Raw genomic sequence first — 26,354 nt, 5'->3', positions numbered from 1 at the left:
AGTTCCACCACATATGGAGAGTATACCAGTAGTATTGCCTTGTGCCGGTTCCCCAAACCGAACTTGGCTCAACTGTCCTGTGGCAATGCAACTATAGTGTAGATTCTACTTTCCCCCTTCTTTTTTCTCGGTGATGGGTACCAATTTTGGATCTGGCTCTCCTCCAGCCGTGGCGGGAGCTGGAGGGTCCAGCGCTCGGAAACCACCCCAAAAACAGGGGGTTTGGTCATTTCACATGTGGGCCCCAGGTGAACCCACCTGTAAAATGACCAGCCCACCCCTGTTTTTGCTGTCATTTAGCGGGGCTGGACCTTCCAGCTCCAGTCACAGCTGGAGGAAAACCATTTCCACCAATTTTTGTTATTTTGCAGAGATAATATAATGATTCTCTTCTCCTCCTTCAGAGGTCAATTGAAGTTGTCCTAAACTTGGTAGTTTTCAAGGAGTTGGCATAATCTTGTAAGAATGAAGAGAACAATTTGCGGAATTTTAGACAGCTGTGTTAGTTTTTTAAGTAACTCCTGTTACTCGCATGAGATTGATCAATCCTCAAGGACTCCTTGGTGGTTTTTAAGGTGAAAAAGGGGAAATCTGATTAGGGGAGTTTTCTAAAACTACACCCATCGTACGAAGTCGATGATACCCCACTTTACTGTTCTTGATAGCCTTTGAACACCATCCAAATTCCTTGGCCAAGGGATTCTCCTTTCCATGGCTGAAGGAGAACCGTTTCCATCTAATTATTATACTTTCAAGGTCATCTAAATAAAAGGGGGTTTACTTAGAGCTTTCTAGACCCGAGAAAAACCATAAATTTCAGGCAAATGCTATTAGTATTGCCACAAACTTATATAACATGAAAGAGAGAATGGGTTCTGAATTATGTTTCTTTTTTTTTATACATTTATTTATTTTGATTTTTTTTTTGGGGGGGGGGGGGGGGAAGGGATGGGGTGCGGGGAGGCAAAGAAGAGAAAATGGGGAGAGCAGGTAAGGACAGGATCAGACCAAGTAAAATTAAAGCAATTTACAAGCACCGATATGTCACCCCTTGAGCCCTTGGAAATGGAGCAGAGCATTCAGTGTAGGAAAAATAACATGTGGGAGTCATCACAGATTCCTCTAGTAGAGAAAGAAAGAAAGAAAAAAAAACAAAAATAAACTTTGAAAAGCAGGGAGTATGGAACTTTAGTTGTAAAGATGTATCAAGTGGATGAACCAACAATAGAAAAGATCGATTCCAATCTTAGAGACACTGCTCTTCCAAATGCAAGGGAGAGAAATTGTCACAATTAGAGATATATCAAAGGAAACTTGCCAATGGCACAAAGTACATATGATATTGGATGCATAAGATATTTGAATTTGAAAGTCCGGGGCAGAATTTTTGGGTCTTCTTACTCTTCACCCGAATGTTGCAATGAGGAATCCTTTATAGATGCTCATAAATTTGGCCACAAATGCTGCAATGTACATCACATCAATAATAAATACAATCAGAGAAAAATAAAATGATACACAATTTGCACACCAATTCAAACGCCAACATAGCCAATTAGTAATGTCACATTGGGAAAGGGATGTACAATGAAGATTTTGCTAACAGGATCGAACAAATTATGAGAGCAATTCTAAATATATGGACTAACTGGCTAGTTGATTGATATAGCAAATATACCTAGGTGATAACAGAACCATGTGCGACCATTTTACATTCTAATGAAGCTTTTTAGCAGAGCAGCCACCTCCCATGGGTAAAGAAATCTTCCTTTTTAACCAAGGGGTGGTGGTGGTGGTGAGGAATCCTCCTTTCTGAGAATATTTTAAATAAGAAATTATGTGCAAGTATTTTGGGTTTACATCAGTTTAAGAACTCCTTGGTATGAAAGCTAACTAGAAACCTAGCTACTGTAATCTAACCATTCAAATTTTAGCAGCCTATATTAAAAAGCAGACTCAGGAACAGGACCAGCCTGCCGGGATTCTAAGGTGATTCCAATCTGAATACAACAGAAGTGGCCAGAATCAACTACTCCACCCAGAAAAGGGGACAAGGAGAGTAAATATCCTTAGATCTCAAATTTTGAAGTTTTTGGCTCAAGAATCTTGTGGATCTAGCCTGCTGGGTTACTGAATTTTTGCTGGTTAAAAAACATAACCTGTCTGCATTTTCGACCGCTTCAGTTTTTCCTGTGGATAATTGAAGTACTTGGGTTCAGGCACGATTCTGATTCAAATCAGCTGATTCCGCCGATTCAATTCAGATTTTTTAAACCTTGCCCATAGGGCCTGTTTTTAGGAACAGCCTAAATATTACTGGATGATTTGTCATAGTCACGACTCGTCGTTTTTTTTTTTGGGGGGGTGGGGGTAGGGCTAGAATTCAAAAAAAGGACCTGCCCATAGTATGAACTAATAACCAGCTCATTACTTCGTATTATCTGGATCCAAGGAAGCAGTCATTATATGATGTATCGATCATATCGTTGTAGCAACAGAAAAGTATTTTGCATAAAGAAAAAATCAATCTGATTATAGGTCGTGAAACAAAAATAAAGGGATGTGGATATATGGAAGGGTGAAAGAAAGGAGAATAGAACATTTGCATGAAGTGGACACATACATGTCTGGCTATTGCAGTTTTTTTTTTTTTTTTTTTTTTGGGGTTGATGGAAGAATCAGAACACTAACCAGTCATGTAGCCCCTGCACCAGCACGAGAGCCAATGAGAGTGCACACAAAACATTGGTTTGGGTGGGATTTTCGATTTCACAGGGGGTTGAGCAGTCTTTTCAAAAGCTCCTGTGTCTGGGCACAGGAACCACGAGACCGGTCAGCGTTCTTCCCCCCCGTCCTCCCTCAAAAAAAAAAAATGTTTACGCGGAAGCCTCATGTGAGGCTTCTGGAATAACCGAGAAGGAGAAGGGAGTGGGATTGCCGCCTGTGCCAGGGGATGGGGAGGGGAATCTGGAGAGAAAGGGAGCAAAACTAAAGCACTAAAGAAAGTGTGAACAGGAAGTTGCCAGCCATGGCGTCTCACCGTACTGCTGAAATGATTCCGCAGCCAAAACCTAAGTACTGACTAATCCACCACAGATCCCAACACCAGGAAGAAAAAAAAAACCCAAAAGGGCTAGAATCATACTGCAATTAAGGGAACCATGATGGGGGCTCGAGGAAGCCTGGAGGTGGCGAGGTGGGGGCTCTATGCGAAGGGACACAAAGGCTGAGGAGGGCTTCAATCGCGGCATACCATACAAGCCCAATCTCTATCGTGTGTGCTTGTGTGCCTCACCATTTGATTAAATCGTACCTTGATTTAATCTGTTGCCTAGTTGTCGATCAACTCTTTAAATTGATGGAACCGTCTATCAGCCCTAAGCCCGAAACAGACAGGTGAGGCAGGGGTGTTAGTGGGAGAGAGAGCAACAGAGAGGGTGTGAGGCCACGGTGGGGTGTTGTAGCCTTGCAGCGGGAGAGGGCAGTGGAGCCGGAGAGAGAGAGTCGAGGACTTGCAGGGAGGCGGCGCAGTGATGGCAAGAGGGGAAGGGAAGGAGAGAGAGAGGAAGAGGGAGAACCAGAGAAACCGTCCTTTTTTTATTTATTATTATGTTGCCGATCCAAGCCAATTCCAAAGTAGGCCAATACAGACAGATTCCAATCTGGATCCCGATTTCGCTCTTTTAATCCTTAGTCTTAGTGGTTAGTTTCATTCTTTACATGGATGGTACTTCTACTTAAATAAATCTCCCCTTCGTTAACACACAGACACAACCACCCCCCCCCCCCCAAACAAAACAAAAAACCCCTCATATGAACAACACAGCACTTTTAGGGGCTTTTGGCACCCTTATTTCAGAGTTCTCAAACTGTTGAACTAAATTGTTCTGGCTTAGTTAACTGAAACCCAATTTCTGCCTAAATTCAGAGCCAACTAATCTGCCTGGTACTGGAGATTTTGAAATTCGAAATTTGAATTGTTGCCCATCATGAGCAATGATGTTGATATAGATGTGAAACAGACTAAACATAGCTCGGTTACGATACAAATTTCAGGAATCAACTACTCTTTCAGATAGATGAAGCATTCCAACTAGTTGCTATGGGATCTTACATCAATTTGGAGGGATGTAAACTACTGTCTGAGCCACATTTGACCATTTATTTCAGATGAGATAACTTCAGAACTGAACACAAATGCTGTAAGCTAAGAGTTTATTAGATTTAAAAAAGCTCAAGGTCATCTGGACCAATCTGATTTAATATCCCCAGTACTCAGAAAGCACAAATTCAAAACTTATAAAGATCAATTGGTCTGTAGTTAGAAGTAGTCCTCATTTCAATGCACTGCTGCCACTAGAAATAAATCAGTCACAAGTCTTAAAACAAATTGAAAATTTGTGCAACTAGTCCCAAAATAATCCATAGTTGTCAAGGCATCCAGGCGCCTTGCTCACGCCTTGATTTCTGGTGACGCCTTGGTCGCCTTGGTGTCACCTTGTTTTTTAGCCCCCTCAACCGCCTTGGTTCGCCTAGGCACCTTAACAACTATGAAATAATCCAGTATAACAAGAAGCATTTCTGGAGCTGGATAGGAGCCGAAATGGTTCTTGGAAAGGATGAAAATATTTCAGAGGAAAGGAGATCCTCTCAATGTTAGGCAAAATAAATATAAGATTTTCTCAACAGCCACCATTGAGTGTAGTCTCGTATTTTTCTTTCATTTTTTTCAGGGGGAGGGGGGGATAACCTGTCCTATACTACCTATCACCCCCAGGGAGTACACAACATTACTCCACAAGGAGCTACAAGAGGGGGGACGAGGCGAGGAGTAAAAAGGGGCGCCTTAATGTGCTTGGTAAAGACAGGAGAGTCAAATCCCATGAGCTCCTGGGACACCTGCAACATACTGGCAGGGTACCAAACAACTGCAACAGTTGTCTTTTGTCTTCGAGAGAAATCTTGTATCAACAAGATTATTTTGCACAAACTTGATGCATCAATCTGAGCATCCTAGCATGTAGAGAATATCAATCCTGGACAAAGTTGTAGAATTACAATGCCTCACTCAGTCATAATGAGGACTCTGTTGGGTTCACAGCAAGCACATTGAAGAGCCAACTGGGAACTAGCAAGGATGCACCCATAGGAGATGGAAAATGTTTCACAGTGGAATGGAGAGGGAGGCTTTAACTAAATTTTACAATAATATTATCAAAAACTCCATCCATGAGGTTCCATGCTTACAGGCTTGTAGCTTGAGATCCTCAAAAACCTATATCATGTGAATACTCAATATGACTCTACCAATGCAGTTAATATCAGAAAAAAATCTATGTCGTAGGAAAGGAATAAGCTTCCAAAGGAAATCAGGAAAATTCTTCAACCCTCGTATTGAAATTTCATCAAACATGGAGCGAGACCAATACAGTACTCATTTTGGGCTTCCAGGAGTAATTACAGCAATGAGATAGTTACTGTGTTACAGAGCCCCATGGATGTTTTCGATACCCAGCTGGAGGGAGCTACCAGTCATAAAAAATGCCTTTTGAGTTATAGTTTATAGTTGGTAGGTACCTGCAAGTCTCACCAAAAGGAATGACTCCTACGTTAATGCAATTTTCCTTCTGATAATTCTTTTTTTTCCCTTTGTATTGCTTAAAAATTATGCTCTGCCCATTCTCTCTCAACCCCCCTCCCCCCCCCCCCAAAAAAAAAACACAAGATTTGGAACAGATTTAGGATAATATTTTGAGTATACTGAACTAGACTAACTAGAAGGACCAATTTTTTTGAGCTTTTGCATAACCTTCCAGAAAAACATGACCACATTGTGCCAAAAATAGTTATAAAGAATGACATGCTGTGACCTGATAACATGATTGTTGAGATGTGTTACCCGATATTATAAGGGTATTTTTGGTATTTTATTTATGCTTTATTTATGTACTCTTGAACAAGGGTAGAATTGTAATTTGGGCTGTGACACTGTTCACGTGAACAATGTCATGAGCAGTGTTTCCTTTGTAATCTCTTTTATTATTATTATTATTATAAATAGAGAGCTTGACTGATCTCATTGATCATTCAAGCCATTCATGAAATTCCTGTTTTGTTAACATGGCATCAAAGCCAAATACACTCTGATCAAGGTTTTCAAAACCCACCTCCCTCCCTTCAATTTTTTTTTTCTCCTTCCCTCCATCGAGCTTCTTCCCTTCTACTTTCTTCCTTTCTTTTGGTTCTTCTTCTCGCATCAGGGCAGCACTACTGAGGTGATCGTAATGATCTACCTGCTGCCCCAACATACCTCCTTTTTTATGCCTCTTTTTTGGATCGAGTGGAGCTGAAGAACTGTCTGCGATTTGAAGATTCCTATTTTTTTTTGGAGATCAGGCCTCTACATCTATTTCGGCTGCATCTTCTATTGTGGGATCTTTATTTGATATTGTTCTCAGCCCCTATTCCCTTCATCAGATTGGTTGAAGACCCCAGCCCCTTATCGATCTCTCTTCTCAGGGTTTTTTTCAAAACCCGGACATTAATCGATCTTGGGGTTGGGCTGCTGGTTCCTGCTGCATCTGATTGGCACCCTTGCTGCCTTCATTCGACATCATTCCCAGCCTACATATCTGAGATTTTTTGCTCCAATACAGCTCTCTTCTATTGGGGGTCGATTCCAGAATTTTTTTTTTTTTGGATATTTTTTGGTTGTTTGCTGCTTCATAGAAGATTGGTTACCTACTGCAATGACTGGTTCAGATTCTTCTTCGGCCTCTTCTGGCATTGATGGCCAGCCCCGGACTGATTTTCTTCCCCTTGCTGCCCCAATCAAACTTGATGGCTCTAACTACCTGAAGTGGTCTCGGTCTACCTATTTGACAGTAGCTGGCCGTGGCCTCACTGGCCATCTTCTTGGGACAACAACTAAACCAGTGGAAGAGGGTTCTCAGCTCAACAAGTGGTTATCTAATGATCCGATGGTGATGTCCTACTTGATCCATTCTATGCAAGGGGATATTTCAGACAATTTTCTTCTACTGGACACCGCCCATACTATCTGGAATGGTGCCAAAGAGACTTATAGTCGCACGGGGAATGATGCACAGGTCTATGAGATTAGAAAGAAGGCTAATGCCACTACCCAATAGGAGTTCTCTGTCTCCAAATGCTATGCTGCCCTCAAGAACATGTGGCAGCAATTGGATCATTACTCCGACTATCAGCCCTCTCGCTCATCGATCCGCTGCCTATTGCAAACACGTTGACACAATACGTGTCTATGATTTTTTGGCTGGACTAAATATGGAGTTTGATCCTATTCGGGTGCAAGTACTTGGGCAGTCCCCTTTTCCATCCCTAGAGCAGGCCTTTGCCTTGGTTCATAATGAGGAATCTCGTCAGGCTGCTATGCTGCATTCCTCTACTGTTGATCGATCCACCTTGCAGGTTGCTTCCAGTACTCCTTCTCTTACCACTACTGATGGTGGTACTGCTATCCCTAAAGGTCCTGTCAAGTGTGAACACTGCAACAGGCTCTATCATACTAAGGCTCAATGCTGGAAGCTCCATGGGAAGCCTGCTGATTTTGAGGAAAAGAAAGCCCGTGGGAAGTTTAAGCCCAAGGCTCATATGGCTGATTCTCCTACTACTGCTGCTGCTGCCCCTTCATCTGACATTGGGCTTACTCAGGATGAGCTCCTAGCTTTCCGTCGCATGCTACAGGCCTCTTCCGCTGCCTCCACTACGGCATCTGCACCTGCTGCCCCTCCTGGTTCTAATTTTGCCTCAGGTACTCCAATCAATAGTCTGTGTGCATCGGCTGTATCCAGTCCTTGGATTATAGATTCCGGTGCCACTGACCACATGACTGGCTCCTCCCATGTATTTCATCTTTATTCTCCATCTTCTGGCAAAGACAGTGTTCGAGTAGCTAATGGTTCCCTTTCTCCTATTAATGGGAAGGGTTCCATATGCTGCTCACCTACCCTTTCATTAAAATCTGTTTTGCATGTTCCATCCTTTTCTACCAACCTTCTCTCTATTAGTAGTCTAACTAGAGATCTGAACTGCAAACTGACTTTTTTCCCTTCTCATTGTGTCATACAGGATCTGGAGACGAGGCGCACGATTGGGGGTGATAAGATGCAGGGTGGTCTCTACTTACTTGACCCGGGTCAGCCTTCTACTTTGCATTCGGCTTCCTCTACAGCTCATCATTTACAGTCCACCTCGTCCCCTGACCTTCATCTCTGGCACTATCGGTTTGGTCACCCATCCCTTAGTACTTTGTCTCTTTTGTTTCCGCACTTGATTGAGCATTGTAATAGGAATGAGTTTTTATGTGAGGCTTGTGTTTTGGCCAAACAGACTCGTTCCAGTTATTCTTCATTAAATAAAAGAAGTGAGTCTCCTTTTGCTTTGGTTCATTCTGATGTGTGGGGCCCTGCCCGTTGTACTTCCCTTTCTGGTCATCGATGGTTTGTCTCGTTTATTGATTGTTATACTCATGCCACTTGGGTGTACATGATAAGCCATAAAAGTGAGATCTTCCGTTGTTTTCAGCTATTTCATCGTATGGTTCAGACCCAATTCAATGCCACCTTGCGCATTTTACGCAGTGATAATGGTAGAGAGTACATGGAGGGTCGGTTCCAACTTTATTTGGCTGCACATGGTATTGTCCATCGGACCACGTGTTGACACACCGCCTGAATGGGGTTCTTTGAAAGGAAAAATAGACATATCCTTGAGGAGCCTGGGCCATTATGTTTGCATGGCGGGTTCCTTCTCACTCTGGGGTGATGCCATTCTTACCGCTGCTTATCTCATCAACCGTGTGCCTACCCGTGTCCTTAATGGTCGTTCCCCCATTGATCTCCTCCAGGGTTCCTCCTTCTTTGTGGTTCCCCCCAAAGTTTTTGGTTGTGTTTGCTATGTCCGCAATCATCATCCTCCTGGGAAATTTGATCCACGGAGTATTCGGTGTATTTTTCTGGGCTATTCTGCAACCCAAAAAGGATACAAGTGTTACCATCCACCTTCTCGTCGTACTTTTGTCTCCATGGATATTGTCTTCCATGAGTCCTTGTCATATTATTCCCAGACACCTCTTCAGGGGGAGCAGGATCAGGTTTTTGAAGATGTGTTTGCTATTCTTCCGGCTTCTATCCAGGGGGAGCCCTCTGTAACTTCAGCTCCTACAGTGGTTCCTATTCAGGGGGAGCGTAGACCAGTCAGTCAAATCCCTATTGATAAGGTATATACCCGGGAGCGCACAGGACAAGTTGAGACTACCACCACCACCATACCACCTCCACAATCGTCTGCACTTGATCCAGATCCAGACCCTGCTACATTATCTGGTAAGGATCCTTCCCTTGACTTATCTATCGCTGTTCATAAAGGCGTTAGGTCATGCACCCAACACCCCATCTCCAATGTTGTTTCCTATGATGTTTTATCTCCTTCCTATCGTGCATTTGTTTCTTCTCTTTCCTCTGTTTCTATTCCTCAGAAATGGCAGGAGGCGATTGCATATCCAAAGTGGAAAGCAGCCATGATGGAAGAAATGACGGCCTTACTTAAAAATGAGACATGGGAGCTAGTTGTTCTTCATTCGGGTAAGAAACCAATCGGGTGCAAATGGGTATTTGTTGTCAAGCAAAAGCCAGATGGAACAGTGGATAGATATAAAGCCAGGCTTGTGGCCAGAGGCTTCACTCAGACTTATGGGATCGACTCCTGTTGCAAAGTTGAACACTGTCCGGGTCTTATTGTCTTGTGCTGTCAACTTTGGCTGGGACCTATAGTAGTTGGATGTAAAAAATGCATTTCTTCATGGGGAGTTGGAAGAGGAGGTTTATATGGATGTTCCTCCGGGTTTCTCCTCTGACAAGACCCATGGGAAAGTTTGTAGGCTCAAACGGGCACTCTATGGGTTGAAGTAATCTCCACGGGCATGGTTTGGTAGGTTTCATAAAGCCATGGTCTCCTGTGGATACAAACAGAGTAATGCTGATCACACTCTGTTCATCAAGCGAAAGGGAGAAAAGGTCACTCTTCTCATAGTTTATGTTGATGACATAGTTGTGATGGTAATGATACAGATGAAGTTTCTCACCTGAAGGCTTTCTTGGGACGGGAATTTGACATAAAAGATCTAAGACAGCTAAGATATTTTCTTGGGATTGAAGTTGCCCGTTCTCCAAAAGGCATCTTTCTCTCCCAGAGAAAGTATCTTCTAGATTTACTATCAGAGACTGGTTTGCTTGATTGTCATCCTTGTGACACTCCCTTAGAAGCTACTACCCGTCTGCAAGAGAAGGATGGTGAACCTGTTGATAACGGCAGATATCAACGATTGGTGGGCAAGCTGATTTATCTCTCCCACACCAGACCAGATATTGCCATTGTCGTGAGTCTTGTGAACCAGTTCATGCATGATCCTTATTCTACTCACATGACTGTTGTTCTTCGTATTCTCCATTACTTGAAGTCAGCTCCAGGAAAGGGGATCCTTTTGTCTCCTCATGACCATCTTCGCATTGAGGCTTACACAGATGCTGACTGGGGTGGTAAACCTGACAGGAAATCTACCTCCGGCTATTGTACTTTTGTTGGAGGAAATCTGGTCACATGGCGGAGTAAAAAGCAAAATGTTGTGGCAAGATCTAGTGCTGAAGCTGAATTTCGTGCTATGGCCCAAGGCATATGTGAGTTACTGTGGCTTCAGAGTTTACTCCTTGATGTCCGTGGTTCTATTCATCTTCCAATGATGTTGTACTGTGACAACAAAGCAGCAATTAGCATTGCCCACAATCCAGTGCAGCATGACCGTACCAAACATGTGGAGATTGACAGACACTTCATCAAGGAGAAGTTAGAGAGTGGGCAGATTTGTATCCCTTTTGTGAAGTCTGAAGATCAACTGGCTGATGTCTTCACCAAAGGGTTGAGTGGGAAGTTGTTTTATCCTAGTCCAATCAAGTTGGGCATGTGTGATATCTATGCCCCAACTTGAGGGGGAGTGTTGAGATGTGTTACCCGATATCATAAGGGTATTTTTGGTATTTTATTTATGCTTTATTTATGTACTTTTGAACAAGGGTAGAATTGTAATTTGGGCTGTACGTGAACAGTGTCATAAATAGTATTGTGAACAGTATTTCCTTTGTAATCTCTTTTATTATTATTATTATAAATAGAGAGCTTGACCGATCTCATTGATCATTCAAGCCATTCACGAAATTCCTGTTTTGTTAACAATGATTTTGGAGATTCAACATATAACCCAATTAGGTGAGAGTTGGCAGAATGATTAATTTCTGACTAAAAAAGAGAAATTGCAACAAGCTCCATAACAGCTAGAATTTAAGAGGACAAACTAACATAAGTCTTGTATCGTAAATGCTGCAGCCAAATATAAAACATCGGATGTTATAAAGAACTACTAAAGAAAATGTGTTAAGTACCTTCAATGTGAAATATTGCTTTCTGCCCAAGACGCATTCTATGTTCCTGGAGGTAAACCATTAGACACAGTACACTCAGTCAGCATTTACACAAGTATTGTAAGAAGTGAAACTAGTAACAGAAACAAAAAAAGGGACATATAAGGCTAACCACACCTTAATCAGTGTCAATGAGAAGTAACGACACCAATCAAATAGATTAAATGTAAGTTGAGACCAAAAAGCAACTTGGACAAACTTAGTGAAGCCATTGTGGAGGTTACCACTATCTTGGAGGCAAAGGATGAAGATTTGCATGTCTTTAGAAGATTGCAAAAATGAAACAACAAAAGGTGGTTTGCTTCGAGAGACGGGGAATAAGGGATAGAGGCAGGGGTAGAGAGTGAATGTTGTGTTAAATTAATGTTCCAGGTGTGTCGCTGTCTGTTTGGAGGGAGGCAGAGTCTCCTTTTTTTTCCTTGGGTTCAGGGTTGTAGGAGTCGCAGGCTGGTTTGGGAGATCCAAATAGAAGTTTATAGAGCAGATTATAATATTATATGATTCAGTTAGTTTCCTTGAGGGAACCATTGGCTGATAAATACGCATGCACATTTATGCCACATAAACCAGGAAGCCAGGGAGAGAGAACAGATTAATAGACAGAGTAACCAAAGTATTCCTGATTCCATTGAACTCCCTAGATCAGCAAACCCTTTTGTACATTTACTTGCTGAGAAGGGAGTTATTAGGGTTTCTTTGTATTGTGGGCCTTGTGTCCCTTCCCAGTTCCCCCACACCCACCTGAAGCAGAGTTATCTCTAACTGTGGGCAACTATTCTTCTTTCCTTTCCCTTATTATTTCTTTTGTTCTTTATTGTTCACCTTACAACAAGAGGTACAAAAAAATTATAGATGTCTCAACTTAGAAAACAATGATGAACTTACATAATATGCAGCCCAATGGCAGACCTCATGTTTCAGTTCAGCATCCAACTTCTTCAATAATTCCGAAAGTAGTCTCTGAAAATTGACAATGTAGCAATTTTTTTAATTGAAGTTTACCAAACTTACAAGGCATATTATGAGAAGAATATGGAATTTTACCTTCAAAATAATTACTGGAGGAATACAATTACCCAATAGTTCATATAGCTTCCCTCGAACCAAAAACAGCCTGAAACAGAGTTATTAAAAAAATCTACTTAGTTAGAGACTTCATAGATGTATACTCAATAGTGTACAGAATCACAGACACATACTACATATATAGAGGAAGTTTAGTCAGAATTTTTTTTTTTTTTTTTTTGAGGAATAGAACGCCATTTATTGGTTTCTAAGTCTTAATACCATTTGTATCACTTCTCCACTACTTAAATCCAGTTCCATCCCTCTAGTACCCAGTTAATATCAAAATTACCTACAGTATGTTAACTACAAACAGACTTATTACAGAGGTAGTTTTTTAACTCTATAATTTTGAGTTGTGTGGGCAGCATCTTATATGGACTCTGTACATGTTATAGTCATGAAGCACAACAACTCAGCCTTATCCCAACTAAATGGGGCCGACTACATGGATCCTTTTTCTCCAATCAGCTCTATTTAGAGTCATACCTGTTATTAGTCCTAAGCTGTCTTTCCTCACCACTTCTCTTAGAGTCATTTTAGGCCTACCCTGGGCTCTGTTAGCTCCTTCAAACCATACTTATCAAGGCGTCGCCTTGGCGTCTTCAAGGGTCAAGGCGATCAGTCGCCTTGCTGGTAAGGCGTTATTTATTATTTTATTATTTTCATTTTCATTTTATTCTATTTCTTATATTTTTATTGGTTTTGTGTATATGATTTTCATACACTGTGATACACAAAATCATTTAAAAACAAAACAAAATAAAAATATGTAGAATTTTGTTTCATTTCTTAGATTTTCATTGGCTTGTATACCTTAGTTTTGTACATTGTGTTACATAGAATCACCTAAAGCAAACAAAATCGAAAGATCCAAAATGAAACCCTCGACTTCAACACTCGACTTCCTGCTCCAGAGACTCCTGCTCCTGTTCGACGACTCCAGTGCCTTCAATGATGACGAATCACGATCACGAACTCTGCTCCGGTGAGGGACTGCGACCTCGAATCTTCTCCCGGTAAGTTTCTTTTCTTCTATTTTCCATTTTCTTCTTCTTCTTCTTCTTCTTCTTCTTTAAAGGAGAAAATAAAACCTTCGACCTCCTGCTCCAGCAATGCCAGCTCTTGCCCAGCGACTCCAGCGCCATTTCCTTCGATGATGATGACTCGTGACCTTGAACCCTACTCCGGTGACAGACGGTGATGAAGAAATATTCTTCTTCTACTTTTTCCCCTTTCTCTGCGACACTTCTCTGAAGAAGAAAGGAATCAGGTAACAGAATCGAATGAATAATCGGAGGAACTGGATCGTCTTCTTCTTCCCCTTTCCCTGCGACACTTTTCTTAAGTATTCTTTGTTCCTCTTTCGATTGTCAACTGTTTGTTGCAAAATTGATTCTGTTGGTTCCCCTTTCCCTGCTACATTTCTCTGAAGACAATCAATGATCTTCAGATTTTTCAGAAACAAAGGCATATGCCCTTTTAAAATTTCTGAAACCTTCAATGTTCTTGCTCTGTTGCGTTTTTTCCCCTCCTTTTTCTTCTCATCTTCCTTCTTCTATGTTGGTGGCAGTAGTGGTGGCTGCTGGTGGTGTGGCCAGTGGCTGTAATTCTGTGGTATGTGATTTTGTTATTCAAATCAAATTGTGCAACTGTTATTATAAGTCATGTAATTTTATCATTTTCTGATTATATGATTATGTAATCTGAGAATATTTGATTCTGTATTTCACTAATTTTGTAATGTTATGATTATATGATTATGTAATTCCTTGATTGTTGATTTCATTTTACTGTTTTATGGATGGATTGTCGACTTCATTGTAATGAGTTTAATGACTGCTGCTAATGATTCTTTAATATTTATTTAGCATATAAGTAGAATTGTATAACTTTTAATATGCTATTTGTGCTAAATAAGATGGTTATATATAAAAAGAACACTAGAACGCCTTGTTCGCCGTGGCGACGCCTTGCGGCTGCTATATCGCCAAGGCGCTTAGGAAGGCCCTCAAACGCCTTGGTCGCCTTGCCGCCCTGATAACTATGCTTCAAACTGAATCAAATCCCCCCCCTCCATACTAGCGCACTCAAATGCCTCCGTTGCACATGTCTATGCCACCTCAAACAACTTTCTCGCAATTTATCAATTATCATGTAGCGGAGGCTACTACTAGATTAACTCTAATTTGTTCATTCCTTCTCTTATCTTTTCTAGTTTTACCACTCATCCATCTCAACATCCTCAATTCAGCTACAATAAGTTTGTTTATATGTTGTTTCTACACTGGTCAGCATTCAACTCCATACATCATTGTTAACCATATAACTGTCCTATAAAATTTTCCTTTGAGTTTTAAAGGAATATGTCGATCACAAAACACTCCGGACGTACCCCTCCACTTCATCCAAAAAAAAAAAGGCGTACCCAGTTCACAAGGCTCTAATGGAATTCTAGATTGGTAGGAGACCAACTAGAACCAATAACCAGGATCTGCTAGGGATTAGGGAAATCGGCTAGGTTAAAATATGAGAAATTGTGAAATTAGGGTTAGGGTTTGATGGAATCTAGAATTTGACGCTAGGGTTAAGTCAGGAGAGTAGATTATAAGGGAGAGAAGAAATGCTAAAAGTTATAGTTAAATCAGACGACTAAATCTGAAGTTATTGAGGATTCCTAGTAGAAATAGGATTGAAGGGTAAAAGGATAATTTCAGACTCGGCTGGGTGGATGGTAATGAAATATGGATCGAGTCTCTCTTAGGGTTTGAGGAAGATTTAATCAAAATTTCAGCAGGTTCTAACGATTAGATTTGGCTGGGCGGAATTCTCGCAAGAATCACCTTGCATGTGACCTTCTAGAAGAGAAGAAGAATAATTGCAGAACTTCAATTTCAGACTTACTTGTTGTTTGAAAATATCTTAAACCTTGCAAAGAAATTTCAGCAACTAAACATGTTTCTTCAAGAGATCGGCTATGGCAGAATTGAAACTTGAATGGAGCTTGATTGGAGATCGATGGAGAGGGTTAGGGAAGGGGATGGTTATCTCAGCTCACCCTGGGCATCTCACCTAACCTATCTCAGGATTTTTAACAAAGGCTAAAGCCAATATTTCATTAATCAAATTCGTGTTCAATGCTGACCTCCCTTATAATTTATATAGAAGACTCAAAAATAGACTTAGACTCTAAAAAGGAAAGGCCTAACCCTATCCTTAACTAATAAGTTAACATAAATTCAAGGAACGAGAACTCGTCTCGAGTACAGATTTAGACCTGCCATATTTCCGAGTTGGCTCGAGATCTCGAGCGAGTTGGGTAAATTTTTTTCTCCAACTCGAAGGCTGGTTTCGGTGGGTTTTAGACCTAGTTTGGGTCTAAAACTTGATACGCAGTCTATTATAGGTCATTTAAACACAATGGCACTATCAGATTTTGCAAAAACAAAGTCCAAATATGAGTTTCACTTTAGACCCTAGGTTGGTAGGCGAATCGACCGAGATTTCGCCCGAGATATTGTAATTTTTTAACTCGCCATACATCTCGTCTCGACCATGGAAAAAACCGAATCTCGCTCGAGATCTCGCAAGTTCTTCTTTCATGCCTAAATTGACTACGAAAGTGAAATAATTAAGAAAACAAACTCAAAATAGGACTCTAACTAAACAAAGGTAGTAAATCCCGTTTTCCTATTTTCTACCCATATTTTAGGCCCATTAAATTGGTCCATTACAAAATAAACCCATGGGATCAAAAGCCCAACACATATATAACCCAACCCAAAGCTTATTTTCAATAAAATAAGGCCTCTAAGTGACTTATTTACATCAGGCTCCCACCACTGCGGAGTCTGGGGAGGGTCTTAATGTACGCAGCCTTACCCCTGCTTTCACAGAGAGGTTGTTTCTAGAACCCCTCCACTTCATCCACCCTACTCTAATTTTTTGTGTAACATCATCCGCTATTTCTCCTTCTGATGCAGGTTCATCATAAATATTGGCTTATTTCTTTAGAAATAAGCCTAGAGTTGGGTTATATACATGTTGGGCCTTTGTTCCCAAGGGTTTTCTATGTATTAGGCCACTTTAATAAGCCTAAACTAGGGGTACATAGGTTGCATACGGGATTAGCCCAATACTTAGTTCATTTTTATGTTTTCTAATTGAACCGGTTCAAATTGGTTGCATCCAATTGGTTCAATTTAAGTGATCATGTGACTTGGTTAAGTGGTCATGTGACAACTTAAGTGGTCATGTGATGTAAGTTGGGCTGGATTAGGACTCTATAAATCCACCCATGTTTTGAGTCTATTTCCTTTAGTATTTTAGTTCCCTAGTCAATTTAAAATACCTAATAGGTTAGGGATAGGATTAGGCCATTCCTTTTTAGTGTCTAAGTCTATTTTTGAGTCTTCTATATAAGTTTGTAAGGGAGGCCAGCATTGTACACGAATTTGATTAATGAAAAAAGCTTTTGCTTGTTGGCTGCCATTGTTGCTACTCCTGTGCTCCTTGAGAGTGTGCATCCTTGTGGTTCTATCAAGGTGAAAAGGGACTGATGGAATCCGATTGACTCCTTACGCTGTGACGGCTGGGAGGATCTTCTTCAAATTCGAAGGTAGCTTTATCCTTCACAACTGTCGAAGCTTGCTGCCAGTGGAATCTCCAGTAAGTTTGACGCCAAAATTCTTCTTCTAATCCAATAATCCTTTCCCCCAATTGATCCCCTTTATTTTTTGTTTGAATCCCATAAACCCTAACTCCATTAAACCCTAGATCTTGCTGTCCAGCCATATTTAACCATTAGAATTACTTCAAATTCAAACCACAGCCTCTCCTTAACACCTCCTACACTCGACCCAAGCTGTTGCCATATTTGTCTTTCAAAATCCTAAATTTTACCTAATTTCTAAAACCCAAAATCTGAAACCCTAACCTTAATTTCTGGAATTTTGGATTCTCATCTAAACCTAACCAAATCTAGCTTTCTAAACTCCCCAAAACCTGCCTAGTTTAATCGTATAAACTATATTCCCATTATCCTACCCTAACTCTAGGAATTGACCTAAATCCTAGTGCTATCCATTCAAACTAGCAACCCCTTTTGTTATTTGATCCTGTTGTTTGGCTCCTAGTAGGTCTCCTACCTATCTAGGACTACATTAATTGGTATCAAAGTTATGGCGGAGGGAAGCTCCAACCAAGCCTCGAAAAACCCACCTCCCTTCGTTTTCAAGACCCGAGTTTGTCTATCCAATGGGAGCACATCCATATTAGTTGTTGATGAGAGGCGACGTAACAACATTATTTAACAATCCGTGGTGGATATGTTGTCCCAATCAGGAGAGATTTGCATCATGCCTACAGGTAAAGTCTGTGTTAAATTTGGGTGTTCTTCACACCATGATGGTGCTTGGTGTCAACCGGTACCACATTCAAAGAGTTTTATTGCAGTAGGTTGTAATTGGTTGGATGAGCGACAAGGTTGGATTGAACCTGAAAACAACTCATGTGTCCTACCTGATCGGCACCGTCTATACCATTTGTTTACTCTAAAAGGGTTACAACCAAAGGTGACCACATCGACTGTACAGCCACAGGGACTGCCGAACATGTCAACTCAAATGCAAGTGGCATCGATTGTGTTTGAAGTTTCACCAATGGCGGATGCACCAACAGAAGATTCTACTAAGGCGGTTTGTGTTGAAGAGATTCAAGAACCTATAGCTAAAGAAATTCAAGTAGACCAAGTTGCACCAATAGTTGAGATCATGGTTGAGAAGCTCAACCATCAAATTGATGTGGAGGTCCAAAACACAATGGTAGAAGAAACTACTGAAGAGGCCTGCACTGAAGAGAGCAAAGTATACAAGGCTGAGGATATGGAAGATGAAGTGGTGGTTGAGAACACTCCATAAGAAATCATCGACATTCAAGATGATGCTCTTGAAGAGGTGGAGCTTGTGTCTCATGCATTAGATGAGAAGGTTGCTAACATTGAAGGCTCTATGGACGAGACATTGATGGCCCTGATTCGCAGCAGAACACATAGAGTTTGTTATGCCACCATGGTTCTTCAAGAGAAAGCTCCACGCATCAAGACTTTATCCCCAATGTTCCTACCTCATCGGAATTTTGTTTGGGGATGGTCAAAGCACGATCACATGTTGATTCCCCCCTCATCACTGCAAAATTCGAGGACGAATTTTTTCAAGTTGGGGAGAGTTGATGCAGGTTCATCATAGATATTGGCTTATTTCTTTAGAAATAGGCCTAGGGTTGGGTTATATACATGTTGGGCCTTTGTTCCCAAGGGTTTTCTATGTATTAGGCCACTTTAATGAGCCTAAACTAGGAGTACATAGGTTGCATACGGGATTAGCCCAATACTTAGTTTATTTTTATGTTTTCTAATTGAACCGGTTCAAATTGGTTGCATCCAATTGGTTCAATTTAAGTGATCATGTGACTTGGTTAAGTGGTCATGTGACAACTTAAGTGGTCATGTGATGTAAGTTAGGCTGGATTAGGACTCTATAAGTCCACCCATGTTTTGAGTCTATTTCCTTTAGTATTTTAGTTTCCTAGTCAATTTAAAATACCTAATAGGTTAGGGATAGGATTAGGTCATTCCTTTTTAGTGTCTAAGTCTATTTTTGAGTCTTCTATATAAGTTTGTAAGGGAGGCCAGCATTGTACACGAATTTGATTAATGAAAAAAGCTTTTGCTTGTTGGCTGCTCCTGTGCTCCTTGTGAGTGTGCATCCTTGTGGTTCTATCAAGGTGGAAAGGGACTGGTAGAATCCAGTTGACTCCTTACGCCGTGACGGCTTGGAGGATCTTCTTCAAATTCGAAGGTGGCTTTACCCTTCACAACTGTCGAAGCTTGCTGCCAGTGGAATCTCCAGTAAGTTTGACGCCAAAATTCTTCTTCTAATCCACTAATCCTTTCCCCCAATTGATCCCCTTTATTTTGGTTTGAATCCCATAAACCCTAACTCCATTAAACCCTAGATCTTGCTGCCCAGCCATATTTAACCATTAGAATTACTTCAAATTCAAACCACAGCCTCTCCTTAACACTCCCTACACTCGACCCAAGCTGCTGCCCATATTTGTCTTTCAAAACCCTAAATTTGAAAGGATTAGAGGCTGCCCAGGTCACATTTAGGGTTTTGAAAGACAAATATGGGCAGCAGCTTGGGTCGAGTGTAGGGGGTGTTAAGGAGAGGCTGTGGTTTCAATTTGAAGTAAGTCTAATGGTTAAATATGGCTGGACAGCAAGATCTAGGGTTTATGGGATTCAAACCAAAAATAAAGGGGATCAATTGGGGGAAAGGATTAGAGGATTAGAAGAAGAATTTTGGCCAAACTTATCGAGATTCCACCGGCAAGCAAGCTTCGACAGCCAGAAGGATAAAGCCACCTTCGAATTTGAAGAAGATCCTCCCAGCCGTCACGGAGTAAGGAGTCAACCGGATTCCAACAGTCCCTTTCCACCTTGATAGAACCACAAGGATGAACACTCACAAGGAGCACAGGACTAGCAACAATGGCAGCCAACAAGCAAAAGCTTTTTTCATTAATCAAATTCGTGTACAATGTTGGCCTCCCTTACAAACTTATATAGAAGACTCAAAAATAGACTTAAGACACTAAAAAGGAATGGCCTAATCTTATCCCTAACCTATTAGGTATTTTAAATTGACTAGGAAACTAAAATACTAAAGGAAATAGACTCAAAACATGGGTGAACTTATAGAGTCCTAATCCAGCCCAACTTACATCACATGACCACTTAAGTTGTCACATGACCACTTAACCAAGTCACATGATCACTTAAATTGAACCAATTGGATGCAACCAATTTGAACCGGTTCAATTAGAAAACATAAAAATAAACTAAGTATTGGGCTAATCCCGTATGCAACCTATGTACCCCTAGTTTAGGCTCATTAAAGTGGCCTAATACATAGAAAACCCTTGGGAACAAAGGCCCAACATGTATATAACCCAACCCTAGGCCTATTTCTAAATAAATAAGCCAATATCTATGATGAACCTGCATCACCTTCCTTATTCATGATAGAACCTAAGTACCTGAATTCAATGATCTCAATGCATTCAACTTTCCCATCCTAAATTCAAAATTCATTTTATAAATAAATAAATAATGTATATATATATATATATATATATATATATATATATATAGAGAGAGAGAGAGAGAGAGAAGGGAGATTGCAAGGATGGGGAAGAAGGGGGAAACCCAAATTGTTGGAGAGGGGGAGAGGAGAGAGACTACAATCTCTACTCAAACACAATCCCAAATTATATTCAATAATCAAAATCGTCCGGAGGCACTTAGCCTTTACATGTATTTATAAATTAGATAATGCTGACATGGACTGAAAAATAGGAAAGAAGAAACTAAAACAGAGAGGGGAAACTAATGTAGAGACGTTCTACTCCAAGCACTACCGTCCCAAGAAGGGAGGAACCAAGTTCTGGTTCAGTTGAACCAGGTTCAGTTATTTCAGGCAAGACCAACCAGGTCTGGGTGTTTCTGGTTCACCCAAAACGAGTTCTAATTTATCCAGTCCAAGTCTTAGTCAAAGAAGGATCAAAAGTAATTAATGCATGTCAGCAGAATTTGAGAAACATTATCTAGTTAGTAACAACTATAATATGAAGTCTTAGAAGATTTTATTTCTGCCAAAAAGTCAGTTCATTGATGGTTATGTGAGTCCTCAAAAATGTAAGTCAGCCCATTGATGGTTGTATAAGTCCTTGAAAATGTGCAGTTCATTAAACGGTCAAAGAGTCTGGGAGAAAGTCCCAATGAGAGAAACAATTATTACCCCTCAGCCCCCTCCCCCTCCCCCACCCCAATCCCAAGTTGACCAACTAGACCATAGTTATCAAGGCGGCAAGGCGACCGAGGCATTGGAGAGGGTCCAAATTCAAGGCAACACCAGCAAGGCGGGCCAAGGCGCCCGCCTAGGCGTCCATGGCGACCAAGAAGCCTGGAAGCCTAGGTGACGCCTTGATAACTATGAACTAGACACATGCCCAGCAGCCACATTGTGCAACTAGGAAATCAAAATAAATTGGCAATCCCATTCTAACCAAGTTCATATATATTTTCCAGCCGAAACATTAGACCTATTTAACCAGTTACCAGCCTATCCAGTCTGATCCAATTTGTGTTCCAAACCGCCATTTTGTAAAAAGAGCCTAATTAAACATATTGCCGGTGGAATGTCAAACAATCAAATATGAATAAGTTCATCAACAGATAACATGCTTAAGTGACAAACCTTTTAGGGCTCTGCTCTTGCATTATGTCAGATGCTATTTCAGAAATATATTGCTCCCAATCCATGGGTGGTATTATTTGATTACTTGTGAAAGGATACCTACAGAATAAACTGAGCATCAGGAAAACTGGGACACTACAGTGAGCAGTGAAAAAGTACATAATGCATGATGCTTCTAAAAATCAGAAGTGTTACAAAACTTAACTGTTGAACCCGACAAGTTTCAAATGACATTATGGCCCTTCTTAAACTCCGGTTTGATTGAGCCGCTATACGGGCAGCGAATCCAGGTGGAAGTTGTAGGCCTTCCTTCTTGCCAATAAATTCCAGTACCCTAATAATCTGGCAGAGTGAGACACCAACCACTCCATTAAAAAATAAAAAAGTGCTAGAAATATAGAGCAATAGCAAGTGTATGACCAGCGGTCTATATTTAATTTCCATGATCAAGCCAACAGATACAACCCATAAATTAAACACTGCAAAGTGGAGAAGTGGACTCATATGAAGATAATTGGGGCTGACTTAGACCTTTTCTCCTGGATTGTTCAAGAGTTACAAATTACAATATCAAGTTCAACCTATTTTTCCAGACTTAAGTCACTTTCTACCTCCAAATGGATTAAAATTTTAGTGGTTACTGGTTAGATCGTATTGACATCAGATCTACGCATTTAGAAATTTCAGATCCTTGTCAGGGTTTCTTCAACTCATACAGATTGAGGCACGATTTTTGTCAGAAATACTACATCTGACACAGATACCATGAGGATTCACTTTCTTGTCCGGCAATTCTACAGGTGCTATTGACATCTGATCTCTCTCTTTGCAATTTCAGATCCTTGTTAGTCTGTTTTGCAAGTCATATGGATTGAGTTGGGATTGTTGTTCTGGCATCGTATGTCTGATTACATGATTCACCTTATTGTCTGACAATTCTACAGATTCTACTTCTAACACAAGTTTCACTTATGCCTGTCATAGAAAAAGTGAAAAACAAACAAAATTTTTACAAATACAATACTTAAAAAAATAATAATAATAATTAACTTTGCAAGTATCCAAAACTTTCAGTTTTCAAAGGAAAAAAGAGGCGTAAGATTGGCATTAATATAAGCAAAATATTGACTTGCACACTCATGATGGTTGCAATGAGTCCCCTAAAGGACTCTCTACCCCCACCAACCCACCCAAAAATAAAAGAAAATTTTCCTCCATCTTAACAAAAAATTACAAAAAGCAAATAACCCCTTTACACACTTAAAATATCATACCAACTATCCCATATACACAATATATTTACCCCCTTGAATTCTGTTACAACAAACCTGAAATCAACCTCATTGACTCCCTTCCTACCTTGCCCACATCCCCCTTAGCTTCAAAAATCCCAGCATTACTTTCTCTCCATCATTAAATAATGAAAAGAATGAGAGGAAGATTAGAAAATATACCTTAAATTAAAACATACTAAGCAATACAGAGTAAAGAACAAGAAAGAAAGAAAAAGATTAAAAAATAGACTCTGAGTTAAGATATAGAAAGAAAAAAAAATAACAGTAAATTATGAAATAACAAAATTGTATTAATACTGACAAGAACAAATGAAATTGAAAAGCAAAACCCAAATAATTGACATAAAAATAAAAATAAAAAAGATAAATCATTCAATTAAAAATAAATAATTCAATTCAGAAAAATCTTACGTGGTATCAATTCGGAGAAAATCAGCCAATAGTGTATCTAAAAATGCTATGAACAAAAGCTATACAGTATCCATAGTGCAATGACCAATTCATAAGGATTGCATCATTTTTCCAACGCAATACGAGTAGACGAAAATAATAACCTACCAACCTGCTCATCTCTTGGAGCATTTATCCTCAAATTTAAACAACGAGAGCGAACTGCCTCAGTGACCTTCGAGGAACTGTTGCAGCATAGAATTAACCGGCATGATGAACTATATTTCTCCATTGTTCTTCGGAGTGAATGCTGGGCTTCCCTTGAGAGCTTGTCAACCTCATTCAGCACTAATACTGTGATTAGAAAGAAAAATATATAAATGCACAAACGCATGAATGCATTAACATAATGTAAATACGACTACATTGATAGTCAACCAAAAAAGCAGTTTGCTGTTATTCTGATGTGTCTAATGTAATAATATGTATTAAAGAAGCAACCAGGCAGACATCCTCAACCTGGTTTGACATAGTGAGAATATACATTGATGAGTTATGATTTAACAAAAGACATAGAGCTAGAAATTCTGGCATTGCAAAACAGGATCTGAACCTATACTTTCAAGATGAGGTGTTTTACTTGTCCTAATTTCAGGTGAGCTTTCAAGAAGCACTTTACATATTTATTTGGCTATATACTTACATTTGACACGAAAAATGCACACACAAACCTCTTTTCATGGACCTTCAAAGAATGACTGGGAAATTCATGAGCACTGGGCCAAAAAGTATCAGCGTCGGTCAAATTGTTAACCGCCCCATGAACTGCCTAGTTATAATAGTTGGACTACACCAGTACCACGGAACAGCACTATACTGTTTCTGTAAATTAAGAGCTAATAGTATTTGATCGAATAGTATAAGACCCTAGATCAAGACCTCTCATTTAAGAGGCAACACCCCCTGCATCGGTCAAATCATTTAATTGTGTCCTCATGATTCTTGTTTAACACTTGACTAATGATTTTATAGTGTCTTGGTGGGACGATTTGAATCATCATCACAAACAGTTGACTGTTGATTGCTAATCCAAAAATAATGCAGGACTTGCAAGGAATAAGAAAGTGGAAGGAGAAAAAATACTTTCAGATTGTCATATCACTATATATTACTTACTGTACCGACATCTAACATTAACCTGTGGTAATGACAGTGATATGATCAACTAATACAGATCATTTATTCATCCCTAAACTTAATGGCTGACATCTTACACTTGCAATTAACACAATAAGTTTTTACCTTTGAACCCCTTCTTCCCTTTGGTATCAATTGGTCTATTCTTTGCCATTTCTTTGATGATCTCTTGAACAATGTATCTATCCTGAAAACCTGCATCACTAGGATTTAGTTCGACATGGTGGGTGCTTGATAATGTAGTCAGCTCTAGATCAAGAGTTCTGCTTCCAGCCTGGGGGAAAAAAAAGATTACATTTATTAATATTTAACACACACCCCTAATAACCACATGTTTAAAGAATTTCGAACATTTCAGCCAACAATTAATTAGTACATTTGGTTGTAAGTCAGTGTTTCGAAATGCTAAGGCAAAACCAGGTATTCCAATTGCCTAAAGGCACAATATGAAGCATGAGCCAAGCATTTTTTTTTTAAATAATTTCATACCTAAATAAATGATTAAGAGATGACTTTAATCCAAAATATAAAGAGTTCCCAGTTATGTTGATCTAAAGTTATATCATGAAAACATTTGAATTTCCAAATGGACCAATTTCTTTCAGGAGATTCTAAAATTATGTGAAACTTGTCTTCAAACACGACTCACTTTTGCGGTACTTTTTGGGTGAAAACTTGATAGTTTAGCAGGATCAAACATGCAGCCTCTCCATACACACACACACAAATATAACCTCTTCAATCACTCAAATATTCCTCATTCATGAAGAATTTTAATATTATCAGTTCATTACTGAAAGGTAGATACTGATCACACCCACTCACTACATTGAAGAATAAATTACACATCTTGTCAATGCAGAAACAATCACAGAAAAAAGATAAGTATCTTACATCGATCTTCCATGTCTTATTCTCTATCTTCACCTGCGGTCAACATCAACAACACCAATCAATGGAACAAATAAAACGCCAAAGACAGAAAAAGGCAGTGAAGAACCAAGAGGGAATCGAACCTTCTCAGCACTGGTGCCAAACATTTGTCTGAGTAGAGCCATGATTAGGGTTTTCTTTCCAGAACCAGGAGGTCCATAGAACAGCAGATGTGGGCAATCCTGCTCAGTGACCTACAAACGAAAACCAAAATGAGAAACTAAATTAAGGGATACCAAAAAAAAATTTCAAGAAAAGAAGGATGGGGGATATAAAGTTACAAGCTTCTTGATATTCAGAGCGATATCTTCGTGAACCATGATCTTGTCTAAGGTTTTCGGTCGGTACTTGTCGACCCACAGCATTTTCGCAGCTTTACACACACAGAGTCGAAGGGGTGAGAAGCTAGAGAGAGCGAGAGACGGCTAACGACAAACAAAATGGCGGGAAGAGTGGGAGTTAGTTTTGGAGTGACCTTGAGGGATTAGCAGATGATGACTATGACTCCATGAGCAACCCAACCAAGGGGGAAATACACGGTGCAACTAAGAGTTATTGTGGTTGGTAGCTTCCTCATTATCAACCGTTCATGCCGTTCATCTCATATGTGGATCTGGCTCTCCTTCTGTCCTCCAGCCGTG

At 40.2% G+C, this 26,354-nt stretch overlaps 1 protein-coding gene across 2 annotated transcripts; it reads right to left on the bottom strand.

The window, feature by feature from the left end:
- Positions 1-1,220: 1,220 nt before the first annotated feature.
- Positions 1,221-26,127, bottom strand: LOC122646182 (replication factor C subunit 3). Of its 2 annotated transcripts, none has more exons than XM_043839677.1 (11): positions 25,995-26,127; positions 25,797-25,907; positions 25,675-25,707; positions 24,886-25,054; positions 23,756-23,937; positions 22,104-22,240; positions 21,899-21,997; positions 12,558-12,627; positions 12,394-12,473; positions 11,475-11,545; positions 1,221-1,463 (listed from the first exon to the last, which is right to left on the bottom strand). In XM_043839677.1, exons 1-11 carry the CDS (start codon positions 26,076-26,078, stop codon positions 1,405-1,407), a joined length of 1,095 nt encoding a protein of 364 aa, XP_043695612.1. In that variant the 5' UTR covers positions 26,079-26,127; the 3' UTR covers positions 1,221-1,404. The 2 variants fall into 2 exon arrangements, with proteins under 2 accessions (XP_043695612.1, XP_043695613.1); XM_043839678.1 differs by having other exon boundaries at positions 11,475-11,520; positions 12,399-12,473.
- Positions 26,128-26,354: the final 227 nt, after the last annotated feature.

This window comes from Telopea speciosissima, chromosome 11 (assembly GCF_018873765.1).
Source record: "Telopea speciosissima isolate NSW1024214 ecotype Mountain lineage chromosome 11, Tspe_v1, whole genome shotgun sequence".
NCBI classification, from domain to species: Eukaryota; Viridiplantae; Streptophyta; class Magnoliopsida; order Proteales; family Proteaceae; genus Telopea; species Telopea speciosissima.
Note: the sequence above shows the minus strand (reverse complement) of the source record. Positions and strands in the feature narration are given on the sequence as shown.